This window comes from Papaver somniferum, chromosome 10 (genome assembly GCF_003573695.1).
Source record: "Papaver somniferum cultivar HN1 chromosome 10, ASM357369v1, whole genome shotgun sequence".
NCBI lineage: Eukaryota > Viridiplantae > Streptophyta > Magnoliopsida > Ranunculales > Papaveraceae > Papaver > Papaver somniferum.
Window position 1 is genome coordinate 13,846,087 of NC_039367.1, and position 24,815 is coordinate 13,870,901.

A 24,815-nucleotide genomic window follows, 5' to 3' on the forward strand; every position below is an offset into this window, starting at 1 on the left:
ATAATTATTTTATTATAATTAAAGTAAATCGCACAGACGTTAATTCTTATTTACTTGATAAGCAATCTTATTGTGTTTGGTTAAGTCCGAACCTTTGTATCAAGTAAACATACTTCGTTGTTGTATTGTCTCAATCTCGTATCCATAGACGATCACACGAAGTGTGAACCGATTAGTTATATTGTCTCGACTCAGTCCATAGACAATCACTTTCGGAGAAAGGACTTATAGGTAGGAAAAGTATTAGCATGAGGTATATTTGGGTACCCTCGCCTTTTCAATTGGTATCAGAGCAGGCAAACACGAAAAGATCTAATATTCTGTGTTTGGTGCAATCCAACCTATAAGAATGAATCTAATGAGTGATTCAGTTAACGTACCACCAAGATCTAATGGGACTAATTATCCATTATGGATATCGGCTATGAAGGATTTTCTTCAATCCCGAGATTTTAATTCATGGTTATTAATCGAAGACGGATACCAACGTCCGATAGATTATTCGGAGTCTGAGTTTAAACGCTTAGCGTCTTATACTCTTGAAGAAAGAGTTCTTGCAAAGCAGAATTATGATGGTTTGAATGCCATCATACATGCAGTTAGTGATGATTTTCTACATCATGTTCTGACTTGTAGAACTTCTAAAGAAGCGTGGGATATTCTTGAGACTGTATTCGAGGGAGATGAATCTGAAAAAGAAGCTAGACTTCTCATCCTTTAATTTGAATGGGAACATCTCAATATGGATGATAACGACACTTTCGAGGAGTTTAAATCTAAACTTTCTGAGTTTGTTAATGCATCCCTTTTCCTTGGAAAGGCAGTACCTGAAAAGGAAATAGTGTGTAAAATTCTCAGATCGTTACCATCCATATACGAGTCTAAGAAAATGCCATAATAGAAGGAAATGATCTTTATACACTTTCTCGAATCTCTCTTGTAGGAAAGTTAAAGATCTTTGATAGAGAAATTCCGCTGAAGAATCAAACTGAGAAACGTCGCCAAAAGGCTAAGGCACCCGTTGAAAAGGAGATTGACTCAACTATTGTGCTTCTAGCGCAACAGATTAAGAACATTTTATCTATTGATGAACATGTTCCTGATACATTATCAGTTTGCTATAAAAAGGGTAATGATGAAGTTCAATGCTTCAAGTGCCGTAGATTCGGACATATGGCAAAACATTGTCCCAGCAGAAGAACTAGAAAGTGCAATAGGACGTATGTCTCCACTCTTGATGATACTCCGGAGGAAGAATCCAATGAAGAAATATCTAATTGCAATGCATTTCTTGCCAACTCTAATTGTGATGATTCCGGTGAGTCTAATCAACTCCTAGAAAAACTTGAGTTGGGAAGTAAGGAAAATAAAAGGTTAAGCCTGGAACTTAAAAACCTTTTGAAGTTTCCTTCAGATAAAACTTGTATGGTAAAATCTGAAAAAGAAAAATTTGGTGAAATTCCAAAAGTATCAGAAACAAGTACTTCTGATAATATAACATCACGTTCTTTAAATGGAGGAAATAACCACACCACAATCTCTCGTGGAAACCTCCATCAAAACAAATTTATCAAGACTCTTCTTAAGGGGATAAAGTTTTTGAAGGCTGATAAGTTTATTAGATCTCAAAGAGAAATTGCAAAATATTGCAATCACAAGAAAAAGAAAGAACGCAAGGAAGCACAATCTATTGTGCTTATAAGTCAGCCAAAGGGTGTCTTTGTTACCTATGGTGAGAGTGATTCTTACCTCAACACACACTGATTGTGTTGAGTCTTGCATCCTCACTTGTCGCCCAAAATTCTGATTGTGAAGAAGCATAAATCTGGGCAAGTTATTCATGTTTGTTTCTTTAGTGAAAAATAATGAATATTTCGTATTTTCGAAAAAAAATAGTTTCGGTTTCCATAAACCAAATTATTCCTTGATATTCTCCTATCTTATATAGATTCTTCCTGTCTGAAAGAAGTATCTTACTGCAATGGAGAAACCAGTAAAAGAAGAGTCATCTCTTGATGATTTAGCAATCTGTGTATCATTTATGACTGAAACTCATGATGTTCCTCTTCATGATAACTCTCAAGACTCTCTAAGAAAGCATATTCACTCTGTCAAAGGTTGTGTTAGATATCATGCGCTGATGATAAAGGATTCAAAAGAAGTACTAGATAATGTTCATTCTCAACTGATGGAGATGAACAAATCTACTGAAAAGGGAAGTGCTCAAAGGAATTTGAATCCAGTTTTTGAATGCAATCTTCACAAAAATTGAGAGAGAAAGAATAAACATCAATTTTTGATTTCTTTCATTGATTGTATTGGTCTATTATGAATAAAACTATTATGAATAAATTTATTTGATTGGTAATTTTTCTTGTGATAGTTTTCGACTTAAATAGAATGTGCTTAAATGCTTTTATCTTATTTCTATGTATGTTTATGGGATGTTTGATTTCGGTTTTACTACCTTAATATTTGATCTCATATATTGTGAATCCTTGTGGTTTGGGTGACTTTTTGATTTAGCGGGATTAAGTTCTAGCCCATATTGGTAGGCATAATCAAAGAATCATGAGGGGTTCTGGTAGAAACAATATGTGAAAAAGTCACAATATGTTGAATCGGTTTTGGTTTAGCATAAAAGCATATGTGTTTTGACGATTTTCAACGTTTGCTTGCAATTGTTTAAAACGATTTTCAACCTTTCTCTGATAAAGGTTGGTTGTTGTTATTCTTTTGTTTATGCATAAGGATGACAACATGATGATATTTCGATATGAATTCTCCCTGGACGAAGATCCAAACATATTGGAAAAGTGGATGCGAAATTTGAGGTAACAATCTTGTTAGTTAATTGTTTTCCTGTTTAAGAAAAGCTTGAGTTTATATCATATATATTTATTGCTTTTGCTTAACAAAATTTCGGTACAATTGATGTTTATTCCATGATGTGTGTGTGGATGTGTGTGATTCAATTGGTTCCGGTTAAGAAAAACTATTGTTATCTTGCGTTTGTATGGTATCAATTGTTTAGGCTGACAAAATTTTGGTGCAATTGCGGTGCTTTTAATTTCTATGTTGTTTCAATTGCTTCCGTTGAGGTGAATAATTATGCAAGTTGATTTATGTTGGTTTTTATGAATTATTTATGGTTTAACGAAATAAAAGGTGTACTGGATGAGTTGTTTAGTCCAATTCGACTCCGGATAAGAGAAACTAAGTTAATTCTGATCTTAGTTAGACTTATCGAGGTGAGGTTTCGGTTATTCAAGTCTAATCGAATGCCTTAACAAGAAATGCTAGTTAACTAACCTCGTACTTGTCTTGTTTAAAATTGAAAGGTCTAAGTTTATGGATAATTAGAACCTGATGAGAAAAATAGAGTTATCTTTATTTTGGTCTTATCCAATTAAGCGGTTGTTTTTGAAAAATCGATTTAGCAAAGGGACTAAGGTGCTTAGTTGATTTTTGTTTTGCTAAACTAAAGTGGAAAAATTGTTCCGGACAATTGTTTCCTTGGTAACATATAAAAATAAAACTACGTGTAGTTTCGGATTTGATATTGGTTATCAGAACATGATGTGTGGAACCCTCGTGCCTAACTTTACAGGTTGCAAGTCTATTGAGATTTGTAAGATTCTTTTCGTGTTGTCCTTTATTTTTTCGTTTCTTTGTTATTTTTGTGACAAAAGGGGGAGAAATATATGAAATAAACAGGTGATACTGGCATCGATTTTATATTGATTGGTGTCGCTAAGGAAAAGAACAGTGGTGCTTGAACATTTATCTAACGAAAGAGTGAAAGCACAGACTAAGGGGGAGTAACATGTCATATGAATTGGTATAACAAAGATGTGCGGATTGAATATATACCTATCTTCCTTAGGGGGAGTATTTGATTTGTTATTGTAATGTCAACAACGACATTTTCAAGGATTCAATGTAAGCAGTTTTACTGTGCTGTTGAGTTCAGGAATTAAGCGTATGTGTAATGAATTCTTGTAATTTGTTTATCTATATGATGTAAGAGTTCTGTCACTAAAATTGACATGTGCAACACATATAAGTTAGATACCATATATATGTGGGGAACCGATCCTAGTACCTAGTCAACCGAATTTTTGGAAAGCTAGTGTGACTATGCACAGTACTCACATGGAGGTAGAACCGTTAAACCCATTATTGTGATTGAATGTTTGTTTGATCAATCACATAGTTCTTGAAAGTCAGATGAACCAATTCTAAACTTGTTTGGAAGTGTGGAAAATCGGTTTCAAGGTTGTAAGTGTGAAAGAGAACTTATAAAGTAAGGATGTCGATATACTTTGAACACGAGCTCTGAATGTTTATTTCTTTAATTGTTCAAAGTTATTCCTTAATATCTAAAGGAAGAAAATCACAGGATCGAAACATAAGTAAGTTAAGAATCTTTTCATTAAGGTTAACAATTTCATTTTATAGGGAAATATAAGAATTAGTAATGTGAATTTACTAATTAGATTTTTCGAGAGATTTCGATCATTATTTTTGGACAGAGCGTTTCCAGGAATTATGGAAACCGAATTTGTGATTTAATGAATATCTTGAGAATATTTTCGTTTTTGGAAATTCTTTGGTGTCCAAACTTCCTTGTCTATAAATACTTGAAGTTTTCCTTTCTAGCAAACTAATCCTTCGTAACAACAAACTTCCTCTTTTGTTGTTGTTACTGGTGTAGCCGCCTATTCGGATAGGAGAGTAACCTAATTAGGCGAAATCTCTTACGGCCGCTCAGTTTAAAGTCTTCTTTGGGATTGAGAAGCTCTATCGTGTAACGTTGGTGGGAAACTAGATAATTGTGGTTTATATTTTGTTTTCGATTGATTTGATTGACTAACAGTGGTTGAAATCTGATTGCACCTAGTTTGTATATGCTTGAGGATCTTCTCTTCTGATATAAGATTCACTCAAACTAGTTTAGAGAGTTTCGACAGGGATCTTTAGACTGTTGTTAGTTCTAAAGACGATCTTGTGATAATCCATTGTTAACAGACTCCGTTCTGTGCATGATTTATCACAAGAGATTCAAGTGATTGTGTGCAGGTTTTTATTGAAGATTTAAGAAGATTTGAAGACAAAGAAGATATTGAAGATCTGACTTGGGTTTATACTCTTTGGTGTGCACAATACTTGTTTCGGCAAAAGAGGATCCAATTAATAATCGGTTTATCCTTGTGGTAGATTGGATTGATTAATTGAGTAGATCGGCATCAACATAATTCTTTGTATTAATAGTGTTGTTGGCTTAATCTTAAACGATTACTTCGGTAATTGAACATAAGACAGATCTAAGGACCTGATGAAGGCGTTTATGTTAAGATAAACAGAAGAGCCTTTGTACGACTCATATCACTTGGTTGAATAGAGTTGATACCAAACAGATTTGTTGTTCCTTTACTGTTTGGAATACGAACCAAAGGAATTATTCCAAGTACGTGACTTATTTTTAAGTTGGAGGCGTGGGAATACAGACGGAACTAGGTGAACTATAGGTTTAGTTGCTTGGCCTCAACTATACGAAGTTAGGTGTAATTTTGTGTAGCGGCTTAATCCTGAGAGTATTCAATTCTGGACAAGGTTCCGAGGTTTTTCTGCATTTGCGGTTTCCTCGTTAACAAAATATTGTTGTGTCATTTACTTTATATTTCCGCATTATAATTGTTTTATTATAATTAAGTAAATCGCACAAACGTTAATTCCTATTTACTTGATAAGAAATCCTATTGTGTTTGGTTAAGTCCGAACCTTTGTATCGAGTAAACATACTTCGTTGTTGTATTGTCTCTATCTCGTATCCATAGACGATCACACGAAGTGTGAACCGATTAGTTGTACTCACTCCAAAGACAATCACTTTCGGAGAAAGGACTTATAGGTAGGAAAAGTTTTAGCTTGAGGTATATTTGGGTACCCTCTCCTTTTCAGGAAAGATATAAAAGAAGTCACAAACATCTTTGTCTCATCGTTTGTGATTCCGCAATATCTTCTTTCGCTAGTCAATTAAGATTATTGTGAGGTGATTGATAATTTTAGGCTGTTCTTCGGGAATATAAGTCCGGGTTATCAATTGGTTCCTGTTCACCTTGATTTATCAAAATACGGAACAAAAACTCGCAGGTATTTCTGTGGGAGACATATTTATCTATTATCGTAGATTTTTCTGTGTGATACAGATTTGTTTATTAAAGTCTTCGACTTTGGGTCGTAGAAACTCTTAGTTGTGGGTGAGATCAGCTAAGGGAATCAAGTGTGTAGTATCCTGCTGGGATCAGAGACGTAAGGAGCACAATTGTACCTTGGATCAGTGTGAGATTTATTGGGGTTCAACTAAAGTCCAGACTGAAGTTAGTTTGTAGTAGACTAGTGTCTGTAGCGGCTTAATACAGTGTGTGTTCAATCTGGACTAGGTCCCGGGGTTTTTATGCATTTGCGGTTTCCTCGTTAACAAAACTTCTGGTGTCTGTGTTATTTCTTTTCCACATTATATTTTGTTATATAATTGGAATATCACCGGTTGTGCGTTGAATCGATCAATTGGAAAATCCAACCTTTGGTTGTTGATTGAAATTGGTTGATCCTTGAACATTGGTCTTTGGTACCGTTCAAGTGATTTATCTTGTATTCAATTAGACTCGCAGATTTCTATTTGCTTGAGTAAGTATTAAATCGAGGAAGTGAGATATAACTCTTTGATATACTTTTATTAAGATTGAGTCTGACTGTCTAGTTGATTCTCTTAAAAGTATATTGGAGTTAGTCCATACAGATTGCTAATCGAAATATTAGGTGTGGTTGTTAGACCCCACTTTCTCAAATTGGAAATAGGAAAACCGAAATTAGTTACTTTATTGTTATCTTGAGAATATTTTCAATTTTGGAATTTCCTTGTTGTCCAACAAACCTTGGTCTATAAATACTTGAGTTTGCATTTCTTGCAAACTATCCTAAGAGCCAGGAAAACTTCATTCGTGTTGTTTCTGGTGGAGTCGTATATCTGGAGAGGAAAGTACCCTAATTAGGAGAATTCTCTAATGACAGCTAGTTTAAAGACTTCCGTGGGATCAAGAAGCTCCACGAATACCGTTGGTGGGAAACTAGATAATTGTATTGTTATTTTAATTTTCGATTATTGATTTGATTGATTAACGGTTATTGAAACTTTGATTGCGCCTAGTTTGATTATTCTTTAGATCCTTCTCTTCTGACATAAGGGTTACTCAAACTAGATCAAAGTATCGACGGGATCTTTAGAACTGTTTTTACATCTAAAGACATCTTGTGATTATCCATTATTAACAGACTCCATTCTATAAGTGATTGATGACAAGAGGATTCAAGTTTGTGTTGGGCAGGTTATTTAAGAAGGTAATTGAAGATTTGAAGACGAAGAAGATTTATCTAATTAATTTATGTATCTTGTAAATTTGTGCACATATCTTGATTGGCTGAGATCCAACTAGATCTTGTTTATCTTTGATAAACTTGTCTTGTTAGTTGTGTAAGATCGACATCACTTTATATTTTCTCTTTGAGTTATATGTTGTTTGATTCCAAATCCGAAAATTAATTATTTCGGTAATTAAGATTCAATTGACATAACCATACAAAGGAGTTTATTAGATTAAACATAAGAGCCTTAATTTGTCAACGACTCAACATATCTTTTCTTAAAGATTGAATAGAGTGGTTACCAAACAGATTTGTTCCTTTAGTGTTTGGAATACAATCAAAAGGAGTTGAGTACATAAAGAATTTACTTGGTAAAGCAACTCGAGATAATGAATTATGTCTTGAGAATCACGTGAGTGACGAAAAGGTCGAAGACACGGGGATAATGAGGGAACTAAGTAACTATGGTTAGTTTACTTGGTCTCAACTATATGAAGTTGGCTTTTGTTTTTTGTATAACGGCTTAATTCTGAGAGTATTCAAAACTGGACTAGGTCCCAAGTTTTTCTGCGTTTGCGGTTTCCTCGTTAACAAAATTTTGCCGTGTCATTTATTTTACTTCCGCATCATAATTGTCTTATTATAATAAAGTAAATTACACTTGTAGATTAATCATAATTACTTGATTTTGATCATATAATCAATCGGTCTTGTACCGTAACTATTGTCAAATGAATATCAAGTTGTCATATAGTCTAGACTTTGTCCATAGACGATCACACTTGATATCGTACTTATAGGTTGAAATAAAAATATTATGGTGTATTTGGGTACCCTCGTCTTTTCACTCCGATACATAATCTTCTACTAATCTTGCTCCTTATCGGTAGCTTTGTAATTTTACAAAAATTTGTAATCTCTTGGTAGAAATTTTTTCGCAATAGCGTTCTCATTCTTTTCCAAGTACATACCGGAGGTTTGTCATATTTAACACGATCTTCACAAAGTTTTTCCCACAAGAGCCCCTCCTTTGAGTTTATAAGCAGCAAGTTTCACTTTTGAATGGTCTGGAACTTCCATAAAGTTAAAGAATGCTTCTACCTCATAGAACCAATCCAATAAATCCTCGATTTTGAAACTTCCATTGAAATTTGGAATGTAAGCTTTCAATTTATATTATGGCAACGTTCCATGCGGACTTTTTCCCGATCCACCTCTTATCTTGTTCATCTTCATGGTAATCATCCTCATCACTGTCAAGTTGGGACAAAGATCTCTTATTGTTTCCATAACTAAGAAAACTTTCATGTTGTTTCTTCTTTACCAGACGAATCCTCCTCGTCATCAGTACTTATATTCCATAACTAAGGAATTTGGAATATCCGTATTATGAACAAATTTTTTTTATGTACCTTACTAGACGAATCCTCGTTGTCATCAGTACTTTAAGATTTATTTTCTTCAATTCTAAGATGTTTCAGAATCTTAGTAATAGAGGATTGAATATCAGTTCTAAGATCATTTTTTTTTGTCTGACTTCTCGATTTTGATATCAACTGAATTTTCTTCTCCCATAGTTGTGAAGGTAAAATATGTTTAGGAAAGAAATAAAGTTAGGGTTTTCAAGGAGATAGATTTGCGAAAGCGATTACGAAAGACCGAAAATCTAGATGAGATACTAGAAATATAGTCTCTGGATACCAACTAATGCAGCACTGTACTAAGAAGAAAGCAATACGGAGATTGTTGGGATGCGAAAGAAGAAAAGGGATGTGAAAGGGATGAATAATAGTAGCAACAAAAGAGATTTAACAGTTTTAATGTATGATAATAAGATATCTAAGCACGCAACAAGATCTTGTTTATATTTTCATAAACTAGAGATCTACAATAACTCTAAAACTAAAGAAAGAAAGAACTAAAATAAGGCAGTAAGCTGCCGACTTCTAAAATTAGGCTATTAAAGCAAACTTCTATCCTGCAAACAAGAGATGCTCTACATCAAAATTAAATGAAGATGAGGAGTATAATTATTGATGGATAAGGGTATTTGTGAAGTCCGTGATTAGATATTATTCGGAAAATTTCTTGTTTGGTGGTAAGCCCATACGGTTATTTATAGTAGGTCCAACCGGATTTTACCCTTATTCTAGGGTCCAAAGTTCTTTGAAAACATGGAAATGACTAATATACCCTACTGTTTAAATACGTGTGAAATAACATACTTCTACCAAATCAGGATTTTATTTTATCTTGAGGTCCAAATTTAATTAAAACATATAAAGGACCACAAATTTTAGTACATATATGCTATACTGTTTACAAATTTGAGTACATATCTGCCATACTTCTTACAAATTTGAGTACATATCTGCTAAACTGCCTACAAATCTGAGTACATATCTTCTACACTGCTTACAAATCTGAGTATATATCTGCCGCACTGCTTACATATAGAGTATGTATCTGTTGGACATACTGAACCTGTAAATGTAACCAAAATATAACAATATTAAAACATAGCAACAAAACTAGCATCCGTTTCAGTATTTCGCATACGTACTCATGGATCAAACCAAAATAAAATGGCAAAACTATGAATAAAACAGAATCAAAAGAAGTTTTATCAGTGCGACATATACGTATTGCGGATTCATAAATTAAAAACTCGGTTGCATGTCAAGAAGTGATGAATCCATGAATATAACCGAATCAAAGCACATACTTCAGTATTCCATATATGTACTCCCGGATCAAACCAAAAAAAAAAAGAGAAAACCTATAGATTCATAGTAAATACAAAAAGAAAACAATACGTCATGTATGTACTGATGGTTAATACACAAAAGAAAACTGAAAAACGAATCAAAAACCATAAAAATATCAGATCTACTAATGAAATAAACATAAAATGATTTTTTATTTAGATCTGAACTTGTTTCATCAAAATCCACCAGTATATCATATACGTACCATGATTAATACACAAAAGCAACTCAAAAGCATATCAAAAACAACCAAAATGAAACTAAAATCAGCTGCATGTGAAAACCAAGTAATGAATCTATAAAAAACAGAACCGAAACACTTTTTTTTTCAGTATTCCATACATATACTTCTAGATCGAAGAATAAAAATATCCAAAACTACAAAAATAACAAAATTAAAGCATAATTTTTCAGTACACCGTCTATGTACTGCTGATTCATAATCTAAAATTCAGCTGCATGTGAAAAACAAATAACGAATCTATGAAAAATAGAATTGAAACACTTTTATTTGAGTATTCCATATATGTACTTCTGGATCAAACAAGAAAAATCTCCAAAACTAAAAAACAACAAAATTAGAGCAGTATATTTCAGTATAACAAATATGTATGTTGATTCATAATATAAAAATCGGCAGCACGTGAAAAACAAGAGAACATCATGAAATCGAACTACCAAAACCGGAAAAAGAAAATGAAAACATCATGAAATCAATCAGATCTTCAGAATTCAGTTGAGAAACAAAACAAAAACAAAGAAGAACTGGAGATAAGATTATATAACATACCCGTAAACCACGAAACATCTTCGGAACACCGCTGAATTGGGGGTCCCGGAAAATAATTAGGGGCCCCTAGCTACAGGACAAAAAAGGTCATGAAATAGTAAATGGTGGTTATCCCTTATCCCAATTTTTTTAAATGGTTAAACTACCTCCAAATCATTAGTGGTAATTAAGTTAATTAGTTGTTAATTAATAGTTAGATTAAAATCAGATTTAGGGTTAAAATTTTGATAAAAGAAAAATTGTGTTTTTATGTTGTGGAGAAGAAGAAGGTGATTTTTTGGGGGAAAACTTAGGGTTATTCAATTTGAGTGATTCTAGTGGAGGAAGTGATGTTGTGAAGGTTTAAACAACACACATGATTGTGTTGATGGTAATGGATTGGATATATGATGAAGACATGTTAATAGAGGAAGCTTTGAATAATGGTGCAAATGAAGATCTTGTTGCTCAAAATGAAGGAACCAATCCTCAAAATGAAGAACCCGAAGCTCAAAACAATCAGGTAAACTTCCTATACTCTTCAAATTGTATGAATGATGCTCCAAGTTGACGATTCATGTACTCTATGCAATTACTCAGAGTGAGGGTCGTTAAGTCGAGAGGGTGATAAACGAACGACTTTAAGGAGTCGTCAATTACTTGACACAACCTTTGACGACTCAAACCTGCAACTTTTGCAGGTTATGAAAAATCGTCAACCAAATGTGATATAATTGACGCCTCCAGCTAGTTAGGTCACATAGAGTCGTTAACTTAATATGTTCAGAACCCAAGGACTCTAAAACTTTTTACTCTGTGAAGATGTTACTCTTAGGGTCGTTAATTTGGCATTCCTATATGCTGACGACCCTAGCGAGCCATTTCATAGTATAGTCGTCATTTCATAGATCAAGGGTCGGCAGGCAAAATTTATAAAACCAAACGACCCTTCAACATCGTTAACGACTTCAAATATTTGACATGACGACCCTTCAACATAGTTAACGACTATAACCATTTGACATGACGACCTTTCATATCTTTTAAACAGAGAACAAATTTTGTATCATATAGAGTCGTTAGTTTCATAAGGGGGTCGTCAAAATAAAAATCGTTAATGCTTTAGAAATATATTGACGACACTATCACTATTTGGGACAGAGAGGTGGTTCTGCATAAGACAAAGTCGTTCGTATTTAAAAAGGGTCGTCGAGAAGAATCGTTAACGATTTAGAAATTCCTGGACGACACTATACTCGGGATGAAAACCAGGTTTAAGGTCGTTATCTACTACACCCTAATGGTTAACGATTTTTCATCAATTGAACATGCATATCAAAAATCATTAAGCAATAAAAAATCGTGGTTAACGACCCTGGAACTGTAACTGCAATTTTGCAGTTGAAAACCTAATTTTTCAATCAACAAATCAAATTAAACGCAAACCCAACTTAGATTAGGGGGTTTTAGTTCACTTACGACGATAAATCAGTGAGATTTTTTTTCTTCTCAGAAGTCGTTAATCGAATGGGAGACAGAGGGAGGGAGGGAGCGGAGAAGAAGAAGAATGGGAGGAGAAGAAGTTTTGATTGAAATGAAGATTTGGGGCCAAGGTTAGTGGTTAATGAGACTTTTAGGGTAGTTATTAGAGAAGGTTAAATTGGTATTTTCACAAACATTTTGGAAGCCTTCTATCTTTTATAGGGGGTATAAATTGGGTGAGTCCCCTAATTATTTTCCATGGACCCCAATTAAGCCATGATATTACCCTAGGTCTAACATTCATAAACGACATCAACAGAGAAGAGGAGAGGGAGACAGAGAGAGAGCAAATCTGAGAATAAAAAGAATATGGAGAAAAGCTGGCTTATATTTATAGTGAAGGCTATTTTGAGAATTATTAAAATGCACGTAATAGATTACACATGTGTATAGGACTTGGGCGTAAAAAATTTGGTCCATTTTCTTTTTCTTTTAATTATGGACCTCCGATTACTGGGCTTTAATGGGTGGACCTGCCACTAACTAAGAACACTACGTATAGGTAATTCTTACATATTTTTAGTCTTTGGATTTTTTAGTTTCACTTTTTTTCTTTCTTTTTGGTTGTTGATTTGGACCAGATTTGTTCGTTCCATGAATGGATTCTTGTAAATTGCTTTCCTTTTTACTATATATGGTAACACTTTGAACTCAAAAAACTAAAAAAGAGAAAGAAAAGTTTTGAAAGGATAACTTAATTTTTACAACTGATCGTATCAAAACAGATTTTTTTTTCTGCAACTGATACTTCAAACAGGTGCAACCTCAAAATAACCCAAAGGAAAAATAAAACGTCACGGACGACGCAATACCACTGGGAAGTTCCCTTAACGATTCTAGATGTTTTATAACATATATGAGTACAGAGAATCAGTGGGTAAAACCCGATCCACAATGAAAGCTCCTTTACTTGTAGAGTACACACTACACACACACTGTATAGTTATGCATTTCCCTACCACCATTCCACCACCACCTGCAATTACCCACCTCTCAGGTTTCATACTTTTTTGTTCTTTACAATCAATTCTCTCTCTCTCTTGAACAGAAAGAGAACCCAAATTCTGAAATTTTTTAAAAACCTTTCAGTAAAATCATTTACCAGAATCACTAATTATATCTACAGAGACTCACACGGAAAGTGTCAAGAATCATGTGATCTTTTTCTACCTTCTTTTTTTGTATTCTCTCTCTTTTTCTTAAAAGTGAAAAACACACCCACAACCACACCCATTGTTTCCCCTTTTCATTTTTCTTTTCTCTTCTTATTCCTCTTCTTCAATGGCTTCCAGTGCGTCTAGGTTTATCAAGTGTGTTACTGTTGGTGATGGCGCTGTTGGTAAAACTTGTATGCTTATCTGCTACACTAGCAACAAATTTCCCACTGTAGTTATCTCATCTCCTTCTCGTATTTTCTTTATCTTTAAATTTCAGAGTTTTTATGTGTTTTTGGCCATTTCTGGTTTTGGGTTTTGCAAATTTTTATGATTTTTTCAGTTTTGATTGGTGGGTTTGTTTCAATTTGTTGAAATTATGTTTTACTTGTTTTCAGGACTATATACCAACTGTATTTGATAACTTCAGCGCGAATGTAGTCGTCGAAGGAACGACTGTTAATTTAGGCCTTTGGGATACAGCTGGTAAAATCCTACTCCATTTTAATGTTAATTACTTTCCTTCTTAGTTTAGCTAGTTACCAATTTTTTGAATTGATTTGAACCCTTGAAAAATTCTGTTTTTGTTTTTGAACTGTTTAATAAGAACCTGGTACTTCTCTTTTCAGGGCAAGAAGATTATAATAGATTAAGGCCTCTCAGCTATAGAGGAGCGGATGTTTTCGTCTTAGCGTTCTCATTAGTTAGCCGTGCCAGCTATGAAAATGTACTTAAAAAGGTAACCACTTCATGAAAATCCTGCAATATGGTGTAGTGGTTAAATGTGTTTGTAACTATGCTTAGCTGATTCTCTTACTAAGTATTATTACAGTGGATCCCAGAGCTTCAACATTTTGCGCCTGGAGTTCCTGTTGTTCTTGCTGGTACTAAATTGGGTAAGTGCAGAAAAATTGCTTATTGGTTTGCTTCACGTCGTGATGTTTTACTGCATAATTTGCTTTGTTAGATCTGCTATTACGGTTACCACTTATACCTGATATCCCCCTCCTAACTGGATTATAATCTGCCATTCTGATAGGATTCCTGTTTTATCATGTTATTTTGGAGTGAATTAGTGTTACTAGTTAGCTACAATCTTGTGGGTGTTATCACACTTATTAAGACTCAATTTTTCTTTCTCTTTTATCTGCTTCACAATCCTACTATATATAGTATGTTGTTAAATAACGTGAGAATTAGAGAAGTAGGAATTACCAATCGGTACTAATATTACTAAAACTTCGGTTTAGGAAATACAGCTAGCGGTATAAACTTATGCGTATGACCAATCTGAAAAGGCAGGTCTATGATGCTATTGCATATGTTTTGCTTTCTAATATTTTGGTCAAAAAATTTCCCTTTCTGAACTCACATTTATAGATATCATAAAGAATTACTTGAAAGATGGTAATCGCAGCAAGCTCCTTTTTTGTCCTTGATTTTACATCATCAGTCTGATACCTTGACTCCAGCTTTTTTCATTGTACCGGGCTATCTACGAAGCTTAAACATATGTACACCACTCTTGGTTCTCGTCACTATGCTTATTATACATGCATATATGATAAACAATTTGTTGAAAGGTTGTCCATCTACTCCGACCTGAGTCTCGCAACTAAACAACCACATAATGTAGGTCTTGGATCTCTACTCTACTAGTCATTTGTGTAGGTAATTTGAACTGCAAGTCCTGGAGAAGTATGTTAGTGTTTTTCTGTTTTTTACCAGTTACACGTTTAGATGTTGGGGGAAGATATAATTAAAGACGTATTTATTGGATCAAACTAACAGGGCACCAACCTTAGTGTAACTAGGTGATGAACCATGGAAGCATTGTCTGTATTTCTCACAAGTTCAACAACAGTCACTAATTCTAGGCTTGTACATGTGCAAGAACAAACCATCAGGTGTTGAGCAATTTTGCCAATTCGATTGGTCACCTTCTCTCGTACCATATCCCTACAATACCATATAATGCTTCTTCTAAGTCAGCTTTAAAGGCTATTTAGCACTAGTGGACTTAGGTCTAGCCTATCATTATGGTCTGTTAATGTGTTAATAATATGTATTGATGCTTAATGGGTTTGTCCTTGCTCATTGCGGATATCTATGTGAAATCACTATATCCAGTTTCGATGAATTAACGCTTTAAAATGGACACAGATCTTCGCGAAGATAAGCATTATATGGCTGATCACCCAGGATTGGTTCCCGTGAGTACTGCACAGGTGTGATTGCTGCTCCATAAGTTCCAGTTTTAGATGGGGTGAACATTTATGGTGTGGCCACTTCTTGTGATGACTTGTGTCTTTGTCGAATTTGAGAATAACAGTGTTCACTACTATCAGGGTGAAGAACTAAGAAAACAGATAGGGGCGGCTTATTATATTGAATGCAGTTCAAAAACTCAGCAGGTAACAGTATTTTTTGTCGTTTCCTTGACCACATCAGCATCAAACTGCAATATGTTGCACGCCAATCTTCTGGTAGTACATCTAAGTTCTAATTGGTATCCTTTGCTCTCCTAATGAACAGAATGTGAAAGCAGTTTTTGATGCTGCAATCAAGGTAGTGATAAAGCCACCACAGAAGCAAAAAGAAAAGAAGAAAAAGCAACGCCGGGGATGTTCACTACTGTCAGTAACTCCCAATTTCTCCTTTGTCGTATACGTTTATGTTGTTACTTCTCTCATTGATGCTACTATAGTTTCTAACCTGGAACTGGTTCCACTCCATTATTTATCATTTTGATGGTTAGGAGCTATGTGATACAGTGATATGCTTATTTACTTATAGAGCCTTGTCCATCCTCTTGCAATTTAAATTGGATGATTGACGACTTGTAGTACATATGCGGGTGTGACTGCTTAGTGTTCCACCCCAATTTACTTGCACCTATTGCTTAAGTTATGTAGATCAGATCAAAAATCTTAATGAAGGATTGCTTTCTCCAAACATGCATAACCTTTGTACAGGAAGGACCAGAGATGTCTGAAGTATTTCTGTAACATACTTTTCGAAATTGATCCTCACACTTGTCTATTCTCTTTTCTTCCTGAATTATGGATTACCATATAGCATGATTTGCTAAAATAGGCCTTTTTTGTTTCACTTCTAGCAGGAGTGTCGTTTGTGGTAGGAAGCTCGTGTGTCTGAAATGAGGTTTTCTATCCCGATCTCTAATCATCTCAGTTGGGATTTCCACGACCTGTCGTCGCAAGTTTGGATTTAACTTCCATCTCTCCTTTTGGTTAACACTACTTGATGATTGGTTTGGGCCTGAACGGTTTCATGCTATATAGTTCTAATCTCTCATATTATGATCCTTGCAATTGGCTTTGTTTGAAACACTAATCTTTATGTATTATTTGATTTTTGATGTAATTAAGTGATTACCTTGTTATCAACTAAAACAACGTCCACTAGATTCTTTACTTTCATCGTAGAAGACGGGCTGGCTATGTATCGATTTGTCTTTTCTAACGTTAGGACCATTGCGGGAGAGCTAGTTCGCGGGGAGGCCTCACCTAGATACAAATGTGCGTTCCTATGGATGCGCATTTTAGCCCGAGAAAGGGAAAATTGGCATGTTGTTAAGTGCATAAAACTATCCTCCTTGAGCCCAAGACGTGACAAACAACCTAACGGTTCCCGGCGTCTTAATTCTCAACTGGGGAAGAGTCTTTACCCACAATTAGTAACTTTAATGCGTTTGGTTTACCACGGATATACTAATACTCCCTCGGTCCAAGACGCCAAATCACTTAGATTAAGAAAACAATGTGAATTTTATAAATATCCACTGTCTTTCCTATTTTACCCCTTATTTTCGATGAAAACTGAATTATTAAATTGATGTTAGTGTAATACTACTATCATAAATAGGGGTTTATTTGGAAAAGTTTTATAGGAACTAGAACTATGCCTTTGTAGATGGACAACCAGAAATTAGTTCTCCGCTTATATAACCTGGACAGAGAGGTATCTTGCTTTTCATGGCAAAGATAGATAAACTTATGTTAGTTGATGAAGTCGACCGGTCCTTGTGATTGCACATAGACCTTTGGAAATCCCTCTAACGTCATCTCAATCCAGGACCGTAAAGATGCAGCAGGCCAGGAAATGAGTAAGTTTGGTGTTACCTTAGAAATCCCTCTAATCCAAGGTCGCCTAAGATCGTAAAGATGCATGCTTGAAATTGAGGAAGTTGTTGAGATTATTAGTCCCACATTGTTTGAGTTATCTAAAATCCAGCGATTTATAATTTTTAGGGCCACTCCACTTATTGCCAATTGGTTTTGAGTTGGATGCCCATATTCTAACAGAAGTTTAGGAATCTCGTCTAAGAAATTGTTTTTTCTTTCTTTTTTTTTTTTTGCTAGGAAAAAAAATGTATATTGAATAATTCTTAGGCTACGCTGTCATTAAAAGATCAAAATACCATTAAAAGGTACTAATGAAGAATAACTCGTGAAGAGACGTAACAGAATACCAACAAGAGTACTAAGCGATCCGCAGATTGGACGAATGGTTTTTGGGATTATAATCCAACCATTTGATAGGGTTTTTTCTTCTTGAAAAAGAGATCTTCTCGTAAAAATATGAAAATAATATGCATAAAGTCTTGAATCTTGGTCACCATACTTAAATTTCCACCTCATTAAAATCATAAATAAACACCATGAGAGTGCATAGAGAATCTCCATAAAGGAGAAGCTACAAACTAAAGGGGTGAAAAGACCCATAAGAACACCATAAAAATCTCCTAAAAGCAATGGAGATTGAAGAAAATACTTAAACTAACCTAACCTAAACTACTTGTTAACTAAAAAAACAAGAAACAGATAGAAATCTGCTCAGATCTGGGGAGGAGCCAGAGAGGAGAGGGAATGGATAAGTATTTTCCCATCGTCATTCTCAATTCATGCCTTCAACCATTCAGCAATGTTTCCACCCTAAAAAAAATACTAGTAACTTCATTGCACGCCTATTTAGCTAATAGGTGCGCTACATTATTACTAGATATCCAGGCTTTCAAAACAACTAAGCAAATTTAAACAGTCTAGGATGACTAAGTTTGTGGTCCACTTCGCAGCACTACTCTTTCCATTTAATGCCTCTGTTACATTGTTAACAAGTAGAGTGAACGTGCTTTGCACGTAAAGCACAGAGTTTCAGATACACCTTCACTTAAGTTAGACCTTTTGCTTAGCATGATATGCAAGCACGTTTACTTTGCTGCATAAGTAAGCCACAGTTCCTTTTCCTTAGACAAATGTCGCAACCAAGGTTTTAAAAAAAATAAATCGGTCATAGAGAAAATCAAGTGACTGCCTTGCTTTCTTCACAAAGGTTGAGGGAACCGCAACCACAACCGAACAACTATTCAAATATTCTTCGATATTACAGTCTTCACTCGGGAGAGGATGAGTTTGACTCTTACGTTCCTGCCTTGTTTGGAGAAAATCCTTAGCAAATTTCTACAAAATTAATTTAACTTAGTAAGGCTGACATATTCACAGTTTGGAAAGATGAACCTTAGGCTCTCCAAGTTAAGTCCACCAACAATAGGCTATCTCGTCACAGTTTTCAGGCCGAAGGCCTTGGCTTCTCCCTGGAAAGTTTGAACTTGGCAAGCGAAAAGATGGTCCATGAAGCGACACTGTGAAGGTGAAGCTCGTCTCGTTGCACATGGAATCAGCCAGGATTAACCCGGAAACTGTTGCACAACATATTTGTAAGTCTCAACACCTGTGTATATTAAAGATGAAATTGTTGTAATCAGTACACTCACATTTCGATTAATGATGACCTTCTCCAAGCTGGTTAGTTTATATGTAGACATAATACCAACCAAATGCAGGCTATAAATTTCAACAATCCTTGTCAATCATTGTGTTCAAAATTGTAAATTTCAACGAACCAAATACAGACTCTATAAGAAAGGAATAATGGCAAAGAAGTGACAATACAGCAAGCGAAAGAAGAACAGAAGTTGATAAAGGTTGCACTTTATATCTCAATGTCAGCTAGAGTTCGCAGAAAAAAGACTCGATGATGACAACTGGTATTATAGCCTCAAAATAACATCGCTTCAATTGTTTACAGCCTCATCTCATGTCAACAACCAAGTTCAGCTTTAAAGAACACCCTATGGAAAATAACCTATTGTTTGCTTACTACTGTCAAACTATGAACCAAAACACCGGTGTCATAAGCAAATACTAAACCATGAACAGAAATAGATCCTCATTAACATTGAATAAAAAAGAATTCAGGACATCTAGTGAGCTATCATTCAATTTTCAAAATACGACTCAAAATCAATACAATTCAGAACGGCTGTCTGGGCCATCAGTTCGTCACAAAATTCATCTCCAAGAAAATTATACCAAGTCCAAAGGCACAACGGGATGCATTAATCATCATACGAACGACACAACCAAAATGGAAGTATTCTTATCTCTGAATTTAACTCTTAGAAGTGTATGATTAAATGAAATTCATCCAAAAAAGCGCGAATATTCGAACTGTCAAATACAGTAACATCCATATTCGTAAACATTGATAGAAATTGACATTAGAAACGTAAGTTTTAATGTTATGGTTTGCTTTTTGGTTTGCCTGAGCAACTATTAATCCATAATTGAAACTCAAAGGGGATCGAATCATTGACATCACCCAAAATCTCCTACAGAGGGTAAAGCAACGATGAAAAGCCAAACTGCACCACAGAAACTGGAAAGCACCAATCCACGACAGCAGGAAGAAGAATTACTGACAACAGCAGTGAATAAAATTTCTTCCGGGATCAAGGATTCAAGATGCAGTACATGGTTGGGGTTAACCCCAATCTCTATTCCTACAGCTTGTGAATTGTCAATCTAATGATCTGGTAGCAAGGCAGCAACATGAAGTCATGAGCCTGGCCAGTATAAAAAAACTGCTTCATACATCGATTTAGCCTAAATTCTAAATCGAGACAAACCCTAGAATTAAATTATGTATACAATCAGAAGGGATTTTCAGCTACAAAATTGGGTGCAATCGAAGGAGACATTGGACCTTCAAATCAAGTAGCATATATATGTACCATGAGAAAGATGAATCGAGAATTTAACTTTCAATTTGCGACATAATCGATACAACTTGAAATTAATAATCGAAATTGGGATATATGTAACATGCCTGGAGTAAATTGAGGCATGCAACTGGAAGATTTAACGGGAAGTAACCATGTCTGCATAAGATTTAGCAGACATGCAATTGAGGCGATTTCCTTTCAGGCAAAGCTTGGGAAATTACGATGAAACGATTTCCAAAGAGCAAGATGAACTAACCATGACTGCATAAGACAGTGGCGGTGTTGCTGGTGATGATGATAGTGGTGGGGGCGACGGTGTTGGTGGCGGTGATGGTAACGTGTCATGTTCCCATGACTGTGAACCGAGTCACTCGACTGAGCCAGGCCTTACGACTCACTAAGCTAGCTAGAAAAGATACGAGTCAACAGTTGTGCAATAACTTTATTTCCTCGAGTTTCGTTTTCCTTCTCTTTTACTTCATTGATATATTCGGGGTCGTTGATGTCTTCTTTTTCTCAGATTGGTGAGTTAAATACCCAATCATTGTAAAACCCTAAATTCATTAATGAAAAACCGATTTGCTTTCAATTTGAAGGTTAGGTTCTGCTAGCAGAAAGAAAGCAGCTTGCTGCTGGATCTAGTTGATCAATTACTTGTAGTTGTACACCAGTACACTACAATTGGTATTAGACTTCCTTCCTGGAACCTGTATCCATGGCTATCCAACAAAAAATTGCAGATCTCACTGTTACTATGAATCAACACACTCAATCCATCTCCACTATCGAATCCGACATCGCTGCTTTAAAAACATCGAGTGCTAATGTTGAATCACAACTCGCCATCATTCTTAATCTACTCAAAGAAAATCACCAACCCCAATCCGATTTACCGCCAGATCCACATAATGATGATGATACAGAAGCTTCAAATCGATCTGTTAATGGATTTCGACAGATTATCAAAAACTTATCTGCTCCACCCAGCAAGTTCTCTCGTACACCGAAGATCGATTTTCCGCGATTCAATGATTCTAATCCTCGCAGATGGGATGTTAAATGTGAACGCTATTTCGCGTTTCACAAATTTCCTGATGAAGATCGAGTCGACATGGTCGCCATTCACTTCGACTCTCAGGTCGATTCCTGGTGGGTCAACTACGAGCAAGGTAAAGAATCTATCCAATGGAGTGATTTTGTTCGTGATTTATGCATTAGATTTGAAGATATTTCTCAGGACAATTATGTGGATAGTTTCAACAAATTAGCTCAAACTACAACTGTAAAAGAGTACTTTGATCAATGGGAACATTACAAGGGTTTTATGGTTGCTAACAATCCTTCACTACCAGAGAGTTTCTATACCCTCAATTTCATTAGTGGTTTGAAAGATGACATACGTAATACTGTGACAATGTTCAAACATGCAACTACTTCTGAAGCCTTTTTCTTAGCAAGGATGCAACAAGCTTCATTGCACCATCATTCAAAACCACTTAAATCTTTCTCTAGACCCTTTTCACCCACACCACCTAATGTGTCTCATCCACCTTCCTCTATTAAGCCATTTTTCTCTTCTAGACACAGAACTCATCCACTACCCCCATTGTGACACAGCCTACCACACTAATGAAAACTCCACCTGACAATCCATTTCCTCCAATCAAAAGGCTTACTCATGCCCAAATGCAGATGAGGAAAGATAAGGGCTTATGTTATAATTGTGATGAGTTCTATAGGAAGGGCTATAGGTGCAAAACTCAGCAACTTTTTATGCTCATTTATGATGAAGAAGTGGAGGAACATGAAAAACTGATTAATGATAATTCCACTGTTGCTTCCACTTCATCCCCTGATTCTCCTATTGAGATATTTATGCATGCCTTAACAGGGAATGTTGTTCATGACACCATCAAAATTACAAGCCACCTACACAGACATCCCATTATGGTTCTAGTTGACACTGGAAGCACACACAGCTTCATTGATTCCTCACTTGTGGACAAACTTGGCATTCATGCTTCTCCAACAGGTCCAATGCTAGTTACTGTCGCCAATGGGACAATCTCATGATCAAGGGCATATGTCAAAACCTGCATTGGGATTTACAGGGTTATAACTTTTGTTCTAATTTAAGAGTCTCACCATTAGGGGTTTTTGATATGGTACTGGGAGCAGATTGGCTACAACAATTGGAAGACATCACTTTCAACTTTGCTCAGCTGAAGATTTCTTTTATGCATCATGGTAGCTACATCACGCTTCAGGGAAGTCCTTCTAAACCCTCCCTTAATATTATTTCTAGCTCTTCACTGAGAAAGTTTCTCAAAAATAACACCCCCACATTAATTGGTCAGTTCTTTGCAATTACCATTAAAGCCCATAACCCCATACATACTCCAGTAAAATAAGTTTTGGGCTCTTTCTCTGATATATTTGCAGAACCAACTTCCTCCCTCAACATAGAACATTGGATCATAAAATTCCACTTAAACCAGATTCAGTACCATCTGCCCAAAGACCCTATAAAGGACTTTATATTCATATATCTATAGTGGAGCAAATGGTTCAAGAAATGCTTTCTACATGCATTATTCAGCATAGTAATAGTCCTTTTGCTTCTCCTATTCTACTGGTGAAGAAGAAAGATGGTACATGAAGGTTCTGTGTTGATTATAGGAAGCTTAATGAGCTGACTGTTAAGGATAAATTCCCAATTCCTTTGATTGATGAATTGTTGGATGAACTCATACGAGCTGTTATCTTCACCAAAATTGATTTAAGATCTGGCTATCATCAATTAAGGGTATTTGGTCCTGATATATTCAAAACAGCTTTTAGAACTCACCATGGCCATTATGAGTTCAGAGTCATGCCATTTGGCCTTACAAATGCTCCTGCTACATTTCAGGCCTTAATGAACGACATATTTCAACCATTCCTTAGAAAATTTGTTTTGGTCTTCTTTGATGATATTTTGGTTTACATCTCTTCTTTGGCAGAGCATGTTGAGCACCTACAACAGGTCTTTACCCTCCTCCGACACCATTCCTTATATGCTAAACTATCTAAATGTGTCTTTGCTCAACCTCAGCTAGACTATTTGGGGCATCTCATTTCTGCAGAGGGAGTAGCTGCTGATCCTGACAAAATTGCAGCTATGCAATCTGATAGGATTTTTGAAAGTTGTTGTTGTAGTAATAAAGATTCGAACTCTAAGACTTGTGAAGATTAAATTTAAAGATTTAATGAAAATAATAAAGGGAGAGTTACTGGGATTAAGAGTTTACCGAATTCATAACATAGGGTTCAATTTATTTATTCTCAACAATTAAAGCTCGATAAATAAAAAATATGGACTCTGATTTTTCCAAGGTAGATTCTCAAAATATTAGTTATAAATCGTAAGCACGGGACATCAAACATTTAAGCAAGCATGACCCATCAAATAAAATGATAACTAATTAATCAAAATCATAATTCTTTTTTAATTAGTGCAAAAGTCAAATAGAGAATAAAATAAATTTACCCATGTATGAAATTCGGATTCCTCCATCGACCCAGTGTAGGGGTATAGCTTCTCATGATAAAAACACACTCAAAAATATAATTCATAGCTCAAATGTTGTTTTTATTAAAGAAAACTAATAATACAATGAATCTGCAACGTTGCAGAGTCGTTACAGAAGTCACCGTTACAATGTAATTCAAATACTGTTGCTGAAACTGCTGTTACAGAAAACTATAAATGGAAACCGTCGTAGAGAAACTCTCGCTAAGATGTGAACATGCGACAATTCATAAACGACAGACCATAAGTGTAGTTTGTTATTCTTCGTCTTCTTATTCTCTGTAGCAGCATAGAAGTTGCTCTGCAACTCTCTATTCTTCTCCCCAAACTTTCGATATCTTTTCTATGCACCCAACCACTCTATTTATACTCCACAACTCGAGAAAATCCTTGTAGTAACTCCATAGATTCCTCCTTTACTTCGCTGCATGGTTAAGGATTTTATTTCCATTCTTCTTCTTTCTCCTCTTCTCACACGTCTCTGTAGCTGTTGACAGAC

The 24,815-nt window shown here is 35.4% G+C and overlaps 1 protein-coding gene across 2 annotated transcripts; it reads left to right on the top strand.

Moving 5' to 3' along the window:
• Positions 1 to 13,436: 13,436 nt before the first annotated feature.
• LOC113318808 (rac-like GTP-binding protein 3) lies at positions 13,437 to 17,104 on the top strand. 2 transcript variants are annotated; one of them, XM_026567059.1, is made up of 8 exons: positions 13,437 to 13,893; positions 14,060 to 14,147; positions 14,291 to 14,400; positions 14,494 to 14,557; positions 15,825 to 15,889; positions 16,010 to 16,075; positions 16,197 to 16,297; positions 16,780 to 17,104. In XM_026567059.1, exons 1-8 carry the CDS (start codon positions 13,789 to 13,791, stop codon positions 16,820 to 16,822), a joined length of 642 nt encoding a protein of 213 aa, XP_026422844.1. In that variant the 5' UTR covers positions 13,437 to 13,788; the 3' UTR covers positions 16,823 to 17,104. The 2 variants fall into 2 exon arrangements, with proteins under 2 accessions (XP_026422844.1, XP_026422845.1); XM_026567060.1 differs by having other exon boundaries at positions 13,438 to 13,893; positions 16,783 to 17,095.
• The last annotated feature ends 7,711 nt before the right edge of the window (positions 17,105 to 24,815 follow it).